Source organism: Procambarus clarkii, chromosome 39 (assembly GCF_040958095.1).
Source record: "Procambarus clarkii isolate CNS0578487 chromosome 39, FALCON_Pclarkii_2.0, whole genome shotgun sequence".
Classification (NCBI taxonomy): Eukaryota; Metazoa; Arthropoda; class Malacostraca; order Decapoda; family Cambaridae; genus Procambarus; species Procambarus clarkii.
The window spans coordinates 3,108,656-3,128,345 of record NC_091188.1 but is presented as its reverse complement, the minus strand read 5'-3'; the positions used below and the strand labels follow the sequence as shown (position 1 = coordinate 3,128,345).

Genomic DNA, 19,690 nt, shown 5'->3' with positions numbered 1-19,690 from the left:
AATAATTTGGGTTTAAACATGTTAATAGATAATGCAAAGAACTTTCTTGCAGCATCATATTAACACAAATATTTGTGTGTATTTTAGTCAGAGAATAGCTTTATAGCATCGCTAACCTGAAAACGAATGATAGAGATTCTTCCTTGTTCTAAAATGAAAGTATATGATGAATAAGAGAAGCCATTTCTTATGACAGTGCTGAATACCATTAGAAGAGAATAGGTCTGAAAAAAACATACAAGAGCAGTTACACACTTCTTAGTTGACTTGGATAGTATGGAGGATGAATCGTTACTTGTAAGAAGCCGTTAATTGACTTGCAAAACGGCAGGTACATAACCACCAAAATAGCATATTAAATTGCTAAGTCAATACCATGCCACATTTAAAAATAAAGGAAAATGCTTGGAATTTATTGCCAAAATATCCCTGATCATCCAGGCCTCTGAACAAACATTTTGTATATCTCACTAGTTTATTGTGCAACCATCCTGTGCCTGCAGCTGAAAATGATTACAAAGGGTACAAAAGGTCTTGATCAGACACAAGGTACGTAAATACAGTACGTTATATCTTATAATATTAAAAAGCACCTAAGCATAGAAGCTCAGCAATAGGCCATACAAGTGTGTCCAATACATAGAATATAAGAAAAGCAACCAATAGCCATATTAGCCAAGGAATTTTATGTATTTTTATTCACAAAATACAATAAATAACTATAGTACTTTTTCTGAGGTAAACCTTCCCCCCCCCCCCCCCTCCCTTCAGTAGCTACCTTAGCATAGGTACTGGGGGTGCCAGGCCTCAAGTGAAATGCCTGTCGGAGGCCTGGCATGTGTCTGACAAGCACTTCAGTCTACTGGGAACCAGGGTAGAGAGAACTCTGGTTCTCTCTACCCTGAGAGAAACAAGGAAAAAAACATCACTAATAGGTAAACACCCCACCTGTTTCATAAAAAATAAGCAGCAAGTGTGTGGTACCAATATCTCAAGTTACCTGTATTTTCTTTTACGAATTCTTCTATTCCACATGCACAGCTATTTGTCTTGCGATACCTTAATCTGAAAGAATGTTGCCTTAAGTGGCCTCTAAGCCCACACATCCATTACAAATTTGGTTGATCCAGCACTTCCATCAGGAACTTGTCCAACTGCCTCTTAAAAACCTCTACTTGTGTTCAGCAATAGTTTTTATATATGGTGGGAGGAAGTTAATGATATTCAGAGTGTTTTCTGGTTATACCTATGATATCTTTACACTTTACAGTATTGGGTTATTTTCTATTTCCTCCTATATGTTTTGCTCTACTTAGTCATTACAGTATTTTATTTTGCATATTTTAAGACTTGTCTTTCCAGTATCTTCGTATACATTTTACACTGTGAATAAATTTTGTTAATATGTTTCGTGGTAGAGATGTAAAGTGCAAATATTTTTGTTGGTGGAAATGTAACAAGAAATGCGAAACAAAAATATACATTTTTTACCTACTTTTCTATCCTGTGGGAAAACAAAAGTTCCAGAAGGTGCTGCAGTAAAAAGGTTAGAGATGTTTTATATTTATTTAATCCAAGGGTTGAGTGGCACTGCTAACAAAACAAAAAGTTTAACTCTAGCACCGTCTAGTGTTCCATCCTAGTGTGTGCCTCATGGCAGGCAACCAGGAAAATTTAACTAGATGAGGGAACTGGAAACTTATTCAGACACCAAATTACCCAGAGAATTTGCAAGAAGTTATTATTCAGGTAAATCAGAGTCTAAAAATTACATGGTTTAGGCACAATGGAATATTTCTGAACTCATGAAAGAGGACAATTTTCTAGTCTGTATGCCAGTCTGTAAATCAACCTAACCCCTCGAAAGACCTGTTTCTGATCTTGATGATTGCCCTCCTGTTGGAAAGCTACCTTTTCATGATAGGGGAATTGTATGCTTCAATAACATGAAGGACATTAGAGTGTAATTAGGGAAACCTCTCTTCTGGGTAAAGGATAGTAGATATATATTACGTGTGTTCTATTCTCTAGAGACGAGCTTTGTGGCTGTACTGGGTCACAGAACCTTTGGCCTTTAGTTTGACTATTTCTGTTGGAAAGTCAAGCTGAGAAGGTAAGCCTTTCCAAATGGTTAGTTTCACATTTGTTTAAACGGTGCCAATGACATTGTAAAGATGCCAAAGATCTTTTTTCTTAATCAATCTTGATAAACCTTAACATGAAAATTAAATGGGCCATGGGCAGTGAAATAAAAGTTATGGATTTAATTTTCTAGGGATTCTCATCTAAATTCATTGACAATTAAATAAATTTCACTCTAGTTGAAGATGGGTACTCTGCTAGTTTAGAAGTAAAAAAAAAATAACTAATAATAAATTTACCTGGAAAGTTTGAAATATAATTTCAAACTATGGATGTTTGACCAAATATTGCTCAAGATATGGAAAGCTATCATAAAATTTTTAACAATAATCCTACAAATAATTAAATAATGAAGTAAAACTTATAAGCACATTAAAATTTAGAGCATGAAATTTATGGTTTACAGAATAAGTCTCATTCTAGATTCATCACTGAAATTTAACATTATAGACAGGTGCATTTGAAGATTCTCCACTTAACTGTACATGAAAGTCAAAAAAAGACAAAACTACTTTACCTGAGCTGCAGTAAGATTATACCCAGCACCAATATGAGCCAGGAAAGTGACAATGGCAGCAATTATAGGTACAGTGGGAGCCATAGCTAGACTAATGCTCTGCACATACGCCGATTTCTCTAGCAACCGTCTCTCACGGCAACGAATTTCTGAAATATTAGAGTTTATACAAAACAAATATTTTATCATTTTGCTTATTATAGCATATTCTAAAAAAAAAAAATAAGATATCTGAGCTAAGAACCATAGTCAAATACCTCCAATAGAAAGTCTTTTCACCCTAGTGAATACACGATACTGTAATATGATGGCAACAATAGATAATGACAGTTCAGAAAGATATTTCAAAGCATACCTATGCCCCCTTTTTCCAGTTTATTGATATGCTTCTTGAGATATGGGCACCATACAACCGCTGCATATTCCAACTTTAGTCTCACAGAAGTCGTGAACAGTTTCTTTAATATTTCAACATCCATGTACAGTATTTAAAAGCGATTTTGAAGTTGGAAAATGTAGCATAGGTTCCTTGCGTAATGTCCTTTGTTGGTCCTCTAGTGACAGTGTACTATCCAGAACCACCCCTAAATCTCTTTCATTGTCAGAGTTCTTTAATGCTTTTCCATTTATTTTGTAGGTTGTGTGGCATATTTTCTCCTATTCCACATTCCATAACATGGTATTTATTCACACTGAATTCCATTTGCCAGGTGTTGTTCCATCCACTTACTCTGTCTAAATCGTCTTGAAGGAAAATTACAATCATCTATGTCTCTCACCTTCCTTAGTAGCTTACCATCATCAGCAAACAAGTTCATATACAGTAATTCTGTATTCCCTCTGGTTTATATAGATTCTTATATTTATTCTGATCCTTCTCCACTTATATAAACAACGAACATTATTGGTGTAAGAACTGAACCCTGTGGTACTCCACTTACAACACTTCTCCGGTCTGATACATTGCCTCTGTTTTTCTGGTAGTTAGAAAAATTTTCATCCATGTCAGCAGTATGCCTCACCCCTCCAGTATGTTCTAGTTTCCAAGAGAGCCCCTTGTGGGACTCTGTCAAAAGCCTTTCTAAGGTCTAGATAAACATTTAACTCAACCTTCTTTCTCCAGTAAAATCTCTGTGGCTCTATCATAAAAATTAAGTAGATTTGTTACACACAATCATCCTGTTTGAAAGCCATATTATCTGTTATTACATCATTTCTCTCCACGTATTCCATATGCAATTAATAAGTGTGTAATGTGTGTGTGTATGTGTGTTATGTATTTAATTTTCTATGCCTAATTTTTAATATATATTATAACAATACCTGCAATTGTAGAAGCAAAGCTCTTCTCCCATGCATACATTTTGATTAGCTTCACACATGTGAGGAGTTCATTTACCATGCGAACCCTTTCATCAGTAACAGCAATGGTTTTGCGTCGTAAATAACCAGTTAGCCGTGATATTCCATACTGGAAAATTAGAACAAAAATTCTATTATTAAAACCTTATAATATACTTGAGGTTATTGGTACAGCAGTGTATTTCCTTTCTTCTCGGTTGTGAAAACAAGAGGTTACCATGATTCTATATGAAAGGGGTCCCAGGTTCAAATCTCCAGGAAAGAAAAATAATTCAATGACAAAGCACAAAGGACAGGAGAGTAAAAGTTAAATAAAGAGTCCAGAAACACATATCAGTCATGTAGCCGAGTTGAAAGCACAGACCCGTTACATGCTACAAGAATGATGTCCACAATACAAAGAACAGTATCCTTCCATGATCAGATTCCACTGGACTGGAACTCTGATGGGCTTAAATATGGTGTCACCACCAAAATGACAAGCCCAATGCAATGTCAGCGTACTCACAGAATTTTTACTTTTTATTTATTTATTTATTTATATATACAAGAATTCTTACATTCTTGTATAGCCACTAGTATGCGTAGCATTTCAGGCAAGTCCTTATCACTTTTGCGCTCTGGGCCTGCAAGAGCCACACTACCTCAAGTGGGTTTGGGCGTCCTGTGGGAGCGCGAGGGAAAGAGCCGTAATTCCGAAAAGTGAACTCTTTTCAACTTTGTCACCTTAATTATCGTCCTAAGATATTTAATTTGGTATCAATGTGTTCGTAATAGAATTCTCTACAGAACTAAATGCATATAAACTCCAAAAGCCCGGCTTACCACCCGCAGCAAACAGAGAAAGTGAGAGCGAGTTACCCGGGAGCGCACAAGAGCAATAAAATGTGTACACTCTTTTCACTTTGGTCACCTCAATTCTCATTCTAGGTTTTTCATTTTGGTATCAATGTGAATTCTCAACAGGAGTATATGCATATAAAGTAAAAAAAAACGCAGCGCGCTCAACCCGCCAACGTAATGAAAGTGGACCAGAAAGAGAGCGCTGTGCCACCCCAAGACACCTCTCATTACATTAGAGAGGGCGGTAATACTGAAAAGTTTATACTCTTTTCAACTTTGTCATCTCAATTCTCGTCCTAGGTTTTTCAATTTGGTATCAATGTGTTCTGATACCAAATTCAGAACAAATAAATTTCACGTACATTTCGTGAGTGTGCAACAAATATATTTCACGTGGTGGTTAGTACCTCTCTTGTGGTTGATTTCTTTGGTTAAGGTGGATCTAGTAGCCTCTGCTTTCTGCACCTCTGTGAGGCACCAAAGTTTTGGCTTCTGGTCTCCAGAAGGCTGCTAAAGACTCACAAGATTCTGATGTGATTTGAAAGGTGTGAAGTTATCCAAAGCAGCTAGTAACAGGAAGCTACCTTGGAAGCCCTCCAAGAAAAGTGAGAACCTTATTACTTATCCCAAGTAATTACTTGGGATAAGTAATTACACAAATATATGTACAATCTATTACATATACTGTATATAATTAATGTATATATTAATCATGAAATGATGTAAATATTTTAAATCTTGTTAAAAAAATAGTGATTACCTGAAATGGATAGAAAAGAAGAAACGCTACCATGCCAAACAAAGCCCACGGTCCCAAGAGCCAGAGTATATATGCCACACCACCAGCTCCCACCACTGGACCTCCAATAATCAGTGGACCAAGTACAACGAGATCATATATTCGCTGAGCATCATTGGCAAACAAGTTGATCACCTGAAGAAAAAAAAAGAAAATCACTTAATTACTGTACGAAGTTTAAAATTTTATACATTCTTTGAAAAACACTCTGCTCACATTTATATTAAAAAATGAGACTTACTGTAGATAACTGTCATGCCCTTCAAGATGATCTGGGCAAAATAAGTATACGGAGCAACACTTAAATAGAATTCAATGTAAATAAATGCCATATTATGTAATATGGAATAGGAGAAAAAAGGCCACAAAGAATCTACAAATTATGTGGAAAGATATTCAAGAACCCTGACAAAGAAAGATCTAGAGGTGGTTCAGGATAGTAGACTGTCACCAGAGGACCAAATAAAGAACATTGTACAAGGACACTTATGCTACACTTTCCAACTTCAGAATCACTTTTAAATACACAGATGCTGAAATATTAAAGAAACTGTCGTCAACTTTCATGAGACCAAAATTGAAATATGCAGTGGTTGTATGGTGCCCATATCACAAGCACATCAGTTAAAGGAAAAGGTGTAAAGGCATGCTGTGAAATGCCTGAAATACTTACCTCTCCAACACTTTTGCTTCCTAGATTTGACATCCTCATTAGTTTTTTGTACACCAGTCCAAGACATGCAGCTCTCAGTCGAACCCCATTCCTGAAAAAATATAGTACAATATTTATTTTAATATAATGAATATTGTATACAGAAAACTAAAGAAATCCATCAAATAAAGAAATAAAGAAATCCATCAAATGCACACCTGAAGCAAAAAACCAGCGTTGAATGTAGTGAAACGCCAGTTTCTGGATGAGCCCTGGAAGCTTCCTGAAGCTTTCATTACTGATTAAGTGCCATACTACCTAGTGTCATCATTGCGGAGTTCTTTTTGCCTACCGGGGACCATGAGCCAGAACCTGGCCTCCTCAGTGAAGTGAAAGAAGCAATGCCCTATGATCACTTTACATTTAAAGGTTATCATCTTTGCCATCATCAGGGAAGGTACCCAGAAAGATAGGCAAATCAAAACAAACCACTGCTTGGTTTAAAAAATGAGACTGAAGCCCCCAAAATGTCAAAAGAATTCTCCAAAGAAAAGTAAACCAAACTTAGTGAAACTGGCCCACTACTAGTTACCTCCACCTCCCCAATCATTGGGGAGGGGGGAGCTGGCACAAGAAGGCTAGACCAACCAGCTTTACTTCTTTAATCAGAAACACACCGGTGACCTGGGGGAGGGAAGAGTGTCAGGAAACCTCCGGAGCTCACCCAGAAACTGGCGGCTCATTATATTCAACGTTGGTTTTCAGTAGGAGAGCCCCGTCAGTTCCCTAAAGCTAACTACTCACAGAGAAGGATAAACATGGGAAACTTACCAAAGAGGCAGGAGCACTGCAGATATCAACTCGAAGGTTGACCAGAAAAATACAAGCTCTGGAACAGGGAACCAGAGAAACTGGACCAACCCACAATGAACCCACCGAAACAGAACCTGTGGCCCAAAGGAAGCAACAGAAAGCCACCATCAAACAAAGTGCAAGATGCACCCTTGGCCAAACTAACCAAGTATCAACAACCAAATGACCCCTCTGGAAGCCTGCAATCTCATTCTTCTCCAGAAAAGGAGGAGCAGGCTGAAACCGAACAAAAGAAAACATTCATATATTCAGCATCATCATGCATAATCTATCACCAAAAGCATTTTGGTTTGCATCTACACTCTAGCAAATTCATTTACTAACATTTTGACACAAACTTATATTAATAACACAAAAATCATCTGAGAAAACATAAAGAAAAGAGAATAAACATTTTAGCCATCACTGAGCAAGACCTTGAAATGCCTGGAACATTTATGGTCAGGAATCTGAGCTGAGTATTCCACTTCAATTGATTTTCCAAACATCTATGTACAGGAATCTTAGCAGATATATGGAAAAAGGCAAACATTGTTCCAATCTACAAAAATGGAAGCAGAAAAGACCATTATATTATACACCCATATCATTGACATATACACCCATATCATTGACAAGCATGGTAGTCAAAACACTAGAAAAAATAGTTAAAACCAAATGGATATAATACCCAGAGAAATTATATAATAACAAACTATTCTTTTCAAACAGGAAGATCCTGTGTAACAAATCTACTTAATTTTTTATGTGAGAGCCACAGAGATTCTACAAGAAAGAGATCGCTGTGTTTGTTTATTTGAACCTAAAAAAGACTTTTGACAGAGTCCCATGCAAGAGGTTGTTCTGGAAACTGGAACATACTGAAATTCTCTTTTTGCAAACAGAGTGGTAAATACAGTAGTCTAAATAAGTTAAGTGTAAAAGCGGCGTATGCCAAAACCATCAGTAATTTCAAAGTCATATGACAGCGAGTACTGGGAAGATGGGACACCATAAGCGTAGCTCTCATCCTGTAACTACACTTAGGTAATTACAATTTATTGTAGAATACTACATAGTTCGTAATACATTTCTAAAATATATATATATGCATTTTTATATAATATTTAAAAATAAACAAGCAATAGCAGTAAAGATAAAAATATGGTTTACTGAAAATTATTCTACAACAATCTAAATTTCACCCACATACTGCTCTAAAATCTGTATTTTTTAAGAAAAAAAATTGGATTTTGAAAGAGAAATATAATGGACGAATTTGGTCTTCTTTAGAGAGATTCATTATAGGAAGATATGGATTCAGGAGAGTGTTCTATGTTTTATTTGCTAAAATATTGCTCATAAAAATTTGATCAATGCTTGAATTTTCTTGGAACCAACCTGATCACCTTGGCAATCACAAAATGCTATTGTCACAAATGAACATTAACTTTTTACAAGCAATTTCAGATGTAAGTACTATACTCAATTTCTTACTGATAGTTGATGCACCATACAAGACAGAAGAGAATGATGCGAAAGAACTCTGTGATCAGTAGACCAGTAGTCCAAATCGCTCCCACGGTCATAGGTTCCTCCGTTGAGAGCCAACTTATTAGCAAACGCATGAATATAGTCTGTTGGAGAAAGTAATTATCTTTTTCAAATTAAAAGTGGAATTATCTTGAAAAATATTAATTTACATCTGGGAGGCAATAATGGCTACCACTTCGTCAGCATTAGAACTGAAGTTTGGGGGATGTCGGCTGGCATTGTGCTGCTTCCCTCTTCCCCCAAAACGAGTGGGAGAGTCCAAGAGATTTTGATCATTTGTTTATATAGTTGGAGTTCTTTCAGCCAGTTTTGAGGCTTCATTCAATTTTGAATCCAGCAGTGGTTTGCTTTGCCTCGCCGATATTCTGGTTGTCTTCCACAGTACAGTATAGAGAAAATAAATATCACTAGTTCGTGAACCTCTGTGTTGGGGGGGGGGGGGGAGGGCCAGGTTCTGGCTCTGGTCCCTGGTAGGCCTCTAGAACTCTATGGCTGGCGTGACCCAGTAGATGGCAACCATCTTAGCCTATACCATAAAAAAAAGGCTACCCCCCTAGAAACATAAATACATAATGAATCTATAAGGCACATTATCCCTACTGGGGATATTTAATAAATAATTAGCATAAATATCCTGCACAGTAAAGACAAAGCCAACAGTAACTTACTGGTCCAATGAATCCCAACATGATATTAACCATGAAAATAGAGAGAGCAAAGAGGAGGCGAGTTCTCAGGAACTTCCACACAACACGCTGCAGTGAAACATTATCTTTTCCATTTCTTTTAATTTCCTCATTCCATAAAGTCTCCAATCTGCAAATAAAGAGAATTTTGCTGTATAATTTTATGTACCATAATTAACTGATCCCATAACTCTTTTTTTTTTCAAAATATAAATTTATTTTCAATAAAAATGATATTTAGATGTATTATAACGGGCATTATCTTAAATTTAGCAGGCTGGGGTTTTGGTGTCCTTCCTTAATGGGAGAATGAACACAGGGGTCAAGTGCAAAAGATGAGTTTTTTGTATTTCAACATAAACTAAACATATTATTAGTATTAAGTAGAAGAGTGACTCAGGAGAATACTTTACAATAGATTAGATATTTATCTTGAGATCTTGAGGTGATCTTGGGATGATTTCGGGGCTTAGTGTCCCCGCGACCCGGTCCTCGACCAGGCCTCCACCCCCAGGAAGCAGCCCGTGATAGCTGCCTAACTCCCAGGTACCTATTTACTCCTAGGTAACAGGGGCATCACGAAACTCTGCCCATCATTTCTCGCCGGTGCCCTGGATTGAACCCGGGACCACAGGGTCACGCGTCCAGGGTTCTGTCCGCTCAGCCACCGAAAAAGAGAATTTAGGAAGAGAATAACTATGGGTAGATTTATAATGACAATACACCAAGATGGTTCCCATCTGCAACCTGAACTATCATTCAGGTTGCATCAGCCGTGGAATTCTTAGGCCTACCGGGTACCAGAGCCAGAATCTGGCCTCCTCACACAGGTGCAGTGTGTGGTAACATTTCACCACCTCATTGGCAAAAGCATTAAAAAAGACCGAGTCAAAACAAACAACTGATGGGTTCAAAAAGAGACCAAAGCCTCAAAACCCGCCTAATGAACTCCTCAGCTATGTAAACAAATGATCAAATCTCTCATTACTAGTGTGAACTCATTCACCATCATTTTCCCCACTTGTTTAAGGGGAGGGGAAAAGGGCTCACCATCTCCTGGGATCTGAGCAGTCGGTTCTGGAGCAGATGCACAAACAAAACCTACACGATGACCTGCAAGGAAGGGATGGGAGTTTGGGGGGCGCTAGGGCTCACCCAGGAATTGGAGTTTCAATTACATTCAATGCTGATTTTTTTGTGTGGAGCCCTATGAGGCTCCCTGAGGCTAACTACCCACAGATATGGAAGAACACAAGGAAACTTCCCAGGAAGGAGGGAGAACTGCAGGAGTCAGGACACGACACACGACCCAAGGTCACACAAGGACACTGACGCCCAGAAACATTCACTAAATACCGGGCCACTAGAACCCTGTTAGAACTTCAAAACTCCTGTGTCAGAATATCGGCCAAGGACATATTAGCAAACACAACTGTGAGAGCTTCATACCTCCAAACATCATGGAAATGAGGATAGACCGCAGGCTGATTAGACTTAAACACTTCGGATGACGTGAGAAACACACGCTTTGGAACAGGGAACCAAGTAAACAGGATCAACCCACAAAGCATCCACCAAAGCCGAATCAGTGGTATGAAGGTAGTGGCATAGAGCTGCCACCAGACACAACACATGAAGCACCCCAGCTAAACCAACCATGAATAAATGACCAAAGGAGCACCCCGGAAACCAACCAACTCCTTTTTCACCAGAAAAGAAGGAATCGACTACAAACAAAATGCCTGCTAGGGCCAAAAGAACAGAAACTGTGCCTATTGAGGAGAGCATGAAACTCTCTAACCATTAAAGTAGCTCTCATCCTGTAACTACACTTTGGTAATTACTTAAGTGTACTTACCTATCTGCATTAGCAGCTGAGGAAGGTGGGGCGAACGAACTCACAGTTTTGAGAGATTCTACTGTTTGTTTACATAGTTGGGAGAGTTCATTAAGTGGATTTTAAGGCTTCGGACTCTTTTAAAACTAAGCAGTGGTTTGTTTAGACTCACTGACTTTCTGGATGCCTTCCTTAGTCACCATTCCCCTGGCCTTCCAAAACGTCACCGCTCCCTGTGCCCCTGTGAGGAGGCCAGGTTCTGGCTCTGGTCCCTGGTAGGTCTTAGAACTCCATGGCTGATGTGACCTGGTATATGAGAATCATCTCGGTGGATAGCTTCAAGGAGCCCCTGGAGCTCACCCAGAAATGGCATTACATTACATCCAACTCTGGTTTTTTCTTTCCTTTGCCCTATCTTTTTTCATACAAAAATTACCACATGATGTAATTAATTAAAATAAATCAACATATGTTAAATGTTACCTTTCAACATTGTAGCCACACATGTCATATTTTGAGCAGATTGGAATATCTTCATCTTTCAGACCAGTTTTATAAGCTTTCCACATGAGGTTGCTAATCCATGATATGGTGGTGTAACTGAACAGTCCAGCTTTATCTACTGGCATTTCATCCTTCTCCCTGAAAAATACCATTTACTGCATTAAACATCTTTATGAGGTAGCTATTTAATTATACAAATCTATAAATTCTTGAAAACTTTAAAACTTCACAAATATTTTTTGTGTCCTTTCAATCTGGAAAGAACTATGAGCCAAACCAGAGGGAAGAGATAAAGGTAACTCCACTTCCACTCCAGACAAAGGCAACTACTGTTAGAGCCTCCTGTATCTCTTAAGCTGCCAATAGGAAAATCCAAGCACTCGTCACTACCAGAAAGATGCAAGAAGCCAAATGGCAGAAAGAAGATGGAGGCAAAAACAGGGATGCCCAATGAGAATCCCAGATAAAACCCAGCGAGTTCCAAACCCATGACAGAACCAACTGAAACTTCTGTCAATTGACCAGGAATCCAAATTTCACTGACTAGGAAAGAACTAGATTCTTGGCCTGCAGACATGCAGACTGCCTAGGAGCTCAAACCAGCCAGTCACCAAGATAGACTCATATGTATTAACCCCAACAGACAAATATAAAAAACCATAACCTGAATCAATCTTGTAAAAAGTCTGAAGTGCCAGACTTAAAATGAAGGAAAGACACTAGAAACAGTAACCAAGATACCCCTGAACTAAACCTAACCTTGGATGAATGGGAACAAGCTAATAGGTACCATGAAGGTCCAGAGACACTAGCCAAGCTCCCACCTGAAAAAGGCCATCAGAAATGTTGGACAGGGCAAAATGAAGGTCAGACTCTAGTAACTGACAAAAAACAGAAGAACCAACAAGTGCTACCTTGAGACCAGGAACATCTGAGACACTCATTGCACGGAGGAAGACAGTTCAACCACCCCAGAGAATATGAATACAGTATTTCTTTTTCCGAAATCCAAATTCTGGAAGGAAATCCAGTGGGCCAACTTTGTCCAGATTTAGGAAAATGTACTCTATGTTAGGAAGCATATCTCTATATAAAACTGGGAGTGCAATGTATTAAACAAATTAATAATACTTAGGTGGTTTCCGGAAAGGAATGAAGTGCTGGAGAGACGGACGATAGCGGGTGAATGTTGCATCTTGCTTGTACTTGACAGCAACTTCATCGTAGCGTTCATGACGAAGGTCACGAGCAATAGCAGTTTCATTTAAAGAAAATCCTCTTTCTAGAGTACATTCCATTCCCATATATCTGAAAGTGATTAATTAAACATTAATAATGAACAATAATGCTATATAATTCTTGTACAATGATTTTTTATGTAAAACAATATTAAATATTTTAACATTTTCTAATGCAATTCGCTTGAATATTTTAAAGTACTGTACTATGCATGAAAGAATTCACTTTAATAGAAATAAATAAATCCCATTAATCTCTTCTTTGGCTGCCCCTCACAATTTAATGCCATTTGGTCATCAGTTTAATTTTCTATACCACATCATTACCCTTCTAATAAATCTTGTGAAGACATACAATAGACTCCCGTACTCTGCTTGACTCTTAATGATTTATTGAATATACAAGACAAGTGCTGGCAAAGTTCTTCTTGACATTCTTTAAGCACCCCTAGTAAATATGTTGATCAAACCACACACTAGAAAGTGAAGGGACGACGATGTTTCGGTCTGTCCTGGACCATTCTCAAGTCGAAATTCCTATTCTTCTACACCAAATCCAAATTTTGGAGGGGGGCAATTAAGTAGGTGAATCTGGTCCATTATTTACAGGATCAACTATATGGAGGTCTCACTGCACACCCATTAGCTGTTATTGTCTAGCCTGTTATTTTAGTATCCCTTGTATGGCTAGCCTAACAAATAACTAAAATACTAAACAAAACTCAATAAACTACCATATATTAAAAGGAATGATTATTATATCACTAAAACTTAATAAATATTTAAACATTACCCTTCATCAAGTGCATCATCAATTTCATCGTCAATATCTGTCGTATTTCCATCATTTTCACTATCATCATTCAGTTCTTCTCTGCTATCAAATGCAACAGTTTTGGTGACAGGATCATCAAACTCTGACTGAGTCACTATCTTCATTGAACTCTCTGAATCACACTCAAGAATATTGTCTTCTTTCACTTTCAAAACCATCGGTTCATTTATACCTTCAGGACTGTTTAGTTGCCTCTCTTCAGACTCTTGGTTCTGAAAAATACATATATTAAATATAACAAATCAATAACTATAAACTTTACAACTTTAAAGTTTCAAAAACCATGTGCACTTTTGTCCAATAATACCCTCAACATGAGGAGAGGCTAGTGGTGTTAAATATGCTAAAGCTAGAAAAAAGAAGGAAAACAGGCGATATGATCACTAATGTACAAAACAGAATCAGAAACTGACAAAATGGAATTCATGAAATCTGCAGCTTCAAGAAAAGAGTATAGATTCAAGCTAGGGAAACAAAGGTGTCGACAAAAATATTAGAAAGTCCTCTTTTGCAAACTGAGTGGTAGATATCCGGAAGAAGTAAGACTCCATCAGTAGTTTCAAAGTGTCATATGACAACGAGTACGGGGAAGAAGGGACACCATGAGCATATCTTTCAACCTTCAATTACACTTAGATAATTATACTTCAGAACTGGTAATTAGTTTTTAATGATGTCTTACATCTGGGGTTTTAGTAAAAAATTTTATTCTCTGTCTATTTTCACATGCTTGTGTGATTTTGAGCCTTCTCACTGCTAAATACAGTACTGTATAGACTTTTCTTCTGAAAGAACTAAATTTATTCAGACTGACCAAATCTGTGACTCTCCAACATACCAACTGTGACACTAGCTCTCCACATGTGTCAGTTGCTTAATTTAGAAACTGTACTTGTGGTCGATCTCGAACCCATTGATGATGTGATGATGTGTATTTAATTTTGCAACTAGCTCATCAAGACTGTAACTTGCTTAGCTAAATGAATTGTGGGGTTCAGTCCCTGAGCCCAGTATGTGCCTCTGTAACCCTTTCCACTACCGCCCACAAGATGGGTATGGGGTGCATAATAAATGAACTAAACTAACTCACTCTCCGAGAGCCAAATATATTTGGATTGCTAACTCTTCTCTAATTCTTGCTGAAGGTTTACTTACCGGTGCTTGTAACTTCCCGCCATTTCTCTCATGGTCCAGGGTGTCTTCCTCAGCAGAATCCATTCTCAAAGACTTGTATAGAAAAACAACTTCATGTGTAATTATCTGTAAAATTTATAAAAGAATTGCTAATTATTAAATAAATGTGAACTTACTAGGAATTAGACATATATTAGTACTATATCCTGTCAGTCCCCAAGTGTAGCAAACCGGTAGCGTACAATTTTAGTTTCAGGCGAGTTAACAGGTTAGGTATCATACCGATTTATTTTTTTGTTAAGAAAAATGTTGTTCATATGGAAAAAAAGTTTAATTATTTTGTTTCCTATTTTATTACAGTACATATTAACAAACAGGTTTAACAAAAATAAATTTGAAAAATGCTGCAAATTTACAGTATTTTCAGCTGTACACGTTACAGTAATAAAAATAATTTTAATGGCTGGACCAGGCAAATTCTAGACTTTTGAATTAAAAAAAAAATTATAATGAACATTATAATACAAGGCATTTCAGGGCAGATCTCATTGAAACTTATAAAATACTGAACAATTTGGAGGAATGTTGATCCAAAAAATGTCTTCAAAAAGTCAGATGTAGCACAAACAAGGAGCAACAGTCTTAAGCTCAACAAGCCACAATGTTGGACTCAGAACAGTAGATACTTTTTCACCCACAGGGTTATTAACCCATAGAACCGCTTACCCGCTGAAGCCATAAATGACAAAACTTTGTTAACATTTAAAATACAATTGAAAAAGATCAGGGCATATGAGGGGGGGGACCTTTGACAAGCCGCCAGCCTCCTGTCCTCATCGAGGCCACTAGTGTTATGGCTCTCAGGTAATACAGTACTGTAATACTGTAATAATAATAATAATAATAATAATAATTTACCTATAAGACTTACAGAGTTATATGTTATTGTTGCTACTTTACTTATTTATTTACTGTATATACAAGAAGGTACATTGGGTTTATGAGAGAACATAGTATCGATGTTTTTACATTCTTGTAAAGCCACTAACACGCATAGCGTTTTGGGCCGATCCTTAATCTAACATATAATTTTAGGGAGGTAATTTCTAGGAAAATTGAAAAATGATAACAGGTATATTGTAATAAAATTTGAAGAAGATTAGTAGATACATTATAGTCAAATTTGAGGATTAAAGCACTAGGTAGCAAACTATGAGGATGAAATTAGGTACCTTTTTATTTTACTTTTGAGTAAGGCATAGGTTGGACAGTATTTCAATTGGTTAGAGAGTGAGTTCTATGGACTAGGTCCCATTATTTGCATAGAATGTTTACATAGATTGAGTCTGTGGATATCAAAGATTTATTTCTGGTGTGGTTATTATTTCTCTATTACATCTGTCTAGGGAGAGTGTCAGATCACGAGATAATTACTTAATTCAGATCAGATAACTACTTATTAGGTAAAGTAATTGTATTTTATATAAAGCTACTAATTATGCACGGTGATTATAGAATTAAATATTCAGTTTTGCCCGGTGATTTTAGAATTAAATATTCCGTCTTGCACGTGGATTTTTATTCCTACACTTCTTTGAAGGACAAAAATTTAGTCATTAATCAGTTTGTCGAATTTTAAAAATCCAGCCAGAAAAAAACATCAGGGCAAATAGGGGAACCAATGACAAGCCGCTGGCTTCCTATCCTCGTCGAGGCCACTAGAATGTTAGCGGCCCGCGGGTAAATTTCAGGCAAATATTGGGTACATGTTGTTTAAGTATACGTTAACTGCTTGTTGCAAATTAAAATATAAATTTATAAATCATTATACAGTATACTGTCACGATGTGATGAATGATTGAGATGATGATGATGATGTATGATGAATTACAAGTAGAGTTACAGTGACCTTCACCTAGCAGGGCGGCCTCCCAGCTACTGATACCGTCCACCAGCCTCCTCACTCACTCTATCACTACTTCTTTAGTATATCATACTATCAGAAATAACATTAATTACTATATTTTGTACTTACACTAAAAACATGGGTTTCTAAATACCATAAAAAAATGTAAAATTATTTGCTGAATTTCTTTATCAATTACTGTATAAAATAATATACTATATGTTTGTATGTTGCAAAAAAAACTGTAGTTTCTAAATAACGCTTAAAAATTGCAAAACTGTTGTTTTTCTCTCTTTTCAGCAGTTCAAAAATGATAATTTCTCATTTACTTTTAAGTATTACCTCATTCAACTTGTAAATATATATATATCTCCTAATATATATCTCCTATCTCCTAATATAATTATCTTACGTTATATATTTTTTAACAAGCTTAAGTATACACAACAATGTGCTGCTGCCCTATTCTATGTGAAATATCACACAGTGTACCTCAAAAACTGGCTATAAGTTCATTACGTTATGAAACAAGGGATTGAGTCAGATGGGTGCAAACACGCGTTCGTCAGCCATGAATCCGTATCCGATTGAATGTAGGGGGGGGGGGAAGAGGCGGTGTGCAGGATTTTTATATATATACACACACACACACATACATATATATATATATTTAATATATTTAATTAATAATAATAATATATTTAGATATTTAATTATGAGAGAGAGAGAGAGAGAGAGAGAGAGAGAGAGAGAGAGAGAGAGAGAGAGAGAGAGAGAGAGAGAGAGAGAGAGAGAGAGAGAGAGAGAGAGAGAGAGAGAGAGGGGGAGAGAGAGGGAGAGAGAGAGAGAGAGAGAGAGAGAGAGACAGACAGACAGACAGACAGACAGACAGACAGACAGACAGACAGACAGACAGACAGACAGACAGACAGACAGACAGACTGTTACGGACCCGAGCACGGAGCAGTGACGACCGCGCCATCTGTGGGTCGGCTCCCGAAACCCCCTCCAAATGGACGACGACACCTGGTGAGGACGAAGTGTACCGGCCACAAGGGCCAGTTGCCACTCCTGTTCAGCTCACAACACAGCCGCCGCTGACCCCTGGTGAGGTGGTGCTCAGACGACAACGCCATCTATGGAGTGGATATGTCGGGCGTTTGTGTCTGAGCCTGTAAGTGAGGTGCTTTAGTGTGTCCCTGTTATTGATGACGTGTCTGCTTACAGAGTCGACCTGGGACTGCTGTGATGGAAGTTGAGTCAGTCTACCCAAGGCAGCCGTCTCCATACCTTGTGCTTTGCTGCAGCAGCTGTGAGTCGTCTCCCGGAGGAACACTGTGGTGTTACCCTGCCTGTGAAGCGGCAGTGAAGGCTTGTCGTACCCGGGACCGACTGCTGGAGACGATTGACCACTGGGGTATTGAGGACAGGAGAGTGATTTGTGGTATCACACGAGGCTCCTGACTAGGGCGCTACCCTAGTATCGCTCGTGGAGTGGCCTGACCAGCGTTGCTGATCCGGAACCTGCCAGCTGTTCTGCTGGACTTGTGGTTGACGGCCTCCACGGCGGTGCCCCAGTGGAACTGTGTTTTGGCTGGCCTGTGTCCGGGGTAGACTCGGCTTGATCGAAGGATTCGTCAAGAGACCACGAAAGCACCGAGAGTTTGGATCCAGAGTCTTCAGGAGAAGACGATAGTGTATATAATTCCCTTGTGCAGTGTTAATACCCCTCCCCCTGAGTAACCTTTTATATATTATTTATTTGGTGATGGAAACAATTATAATCTTAAGTTCTTAACTTTATTTCCCTTCCCCTTTAAGTTACTTGCGTCACGGATCTCATCCCTTGAAAGCCACTACTGGCTTGGGGCCGGATACCCTTCCTCTAGCGACATCAGAGTACGAACCCAGTTGCGACCCGAGAGGGCCGTAAAACACACACACACACACGCACACACACAGAGAGCCAGACATGACAGGGTGGATCTCATTGAAACTTAAAATACTGAACAATTTAGAGGATGTTGATGCTCCTTGTTTGTAACAAACAAGGAGCTTTGATTTAAAGTTCAACAAGCCACAATGTAGGCCTGAGCATAGGAGATGCCTTTTAACCCACAGGGTTATTAACCCGTGGAACCGCCTGTCCGTCGAAGCCGTGAATGCCAAACCGGTTAAATTTTAAAATCCAACTGGAAAAAGAGCAGGAGAAATGGGGGGACCTTCAACAAGCCGCCGGCTTCCTGTCCTCGTCGAGGTCACTAGTGTTATTGACCATTAGGTAACATAGGGATAAATTAGTAAGTACTGTAGTACAATGAGGAGAGCAGAGGATGAGTATGCTGCTGGCAATGCCTGGTCGCAGGTTCGTGTCGCCTCACAGCTCTAGTGAATTTTCTCATTAAAAAGGTTAACACATCAGCTTGCTACAGCTTTACCTGGGCGAGTCTTTTCTGCAAAAATTTTGCAATTCTTCCTATACTGCACGGTTTGATGCCTTCTTTTGATTACTTCCTATACTGCACACATTTTCCTAGCCAGATCAACAATGTGCACATCTTCATGTTAACAAATAATTACCTATATTTTTTCTTCTATTGTTATCCTCAATTATTTTCTTGGGTTCATCTTTACCACTGACTTTCTTGGGTAATTTTCATGACGTGATATGTAATAAGAACTTTTAAGTTACGCAACAAAAAAATAGCACAAAAAAGATGAAATTGTTCACAGAATTCAAGCACAGTCCTCTGTACTAGTATGGTGCAGAGGATCAAGATGACTAAGAGTTGTTGAAAGAAAGAGAGACGAGTAAGCAAGATAGACATA

The 19,690-nt window shown here is 38.1% G+C and overlaps 1 protein-coding gene across 10 annotated transcripts in view; it reads right to left on the bottom strand.

Annotated features, from left to right (window-relative positions):
• Nucleotides 1–16,987, bottom strand: part of LOC123760336 (ATP-binding cassette sub-family C member 5) — a 58,701-nt gene extending 41,714 nt beyond the window's left edge. For 6 of the 10 annotated variants that reach the window (XR_011230901.1, XR_011230903.1, XR_011230902.1 and 3 more), the window contains exons 1-12: nucleotides 16,865–16,987; nucleotides 14,977–15,081; nucleotides 13,780–14,033; nucleotides 12,880–13,056; nucleotides 11,728–11,886; nucleotides 9,390–9,537; nucleotides 8,665–8,804; nucleotides 6,337–6,427; nucleotides 5,625–5,798; nucleotides 3,983–4,130; nucleotides 2,660–2,808; nucleotides 117–224 (exon numbers count right to left, since the gene is read on the bottom strand). Coding sequence is in view for 7 of the 10 variants with exons in the window: in XM_045745939.2 (XP_045601895.2) it covers nucleotides 117–224; nucleotides 2,660–2,808; nucleotides 3,983–4,130; nucleotides 5,625–5,798; nucleotides 6,337–6,427; nucleotides 8,665–8,804; nucleotides 9,390–9,537; nucleotides 11,728–11,886; nucleotides 12,880–13,056; nucleotides 13,780–14,033; nucleotides 14,977–15,039 (1,611 nt within the window). In the remaining 3 variants the exon portion in view is untranslated. The remainder of the gene's footprint in view (nucleotides 1–116; nucleotides 225–2,659; nucleotides 2,809–3,982; nucleotides 4,131–5,624; nucleotides 5,799–6,336; nucleotides 6,428–8,664; nucleotides 8,805–9,389; nucleotides 9,538–11,727; nucleotides 11,887–12,879; nucleotides 13,057–13,779; nucleotides 14,034–14,976; nucleotides 15,082–16,864) is intronic. The other 4 variants (XM_045745943.2, XM_045745942.2, XM_045745947.2 and 1 more) reach the window with 2 other exon arrangements.
• Between the last annotated feature and the right edge of the window lie 2,703 nt (nucleotides 16,988–19,690).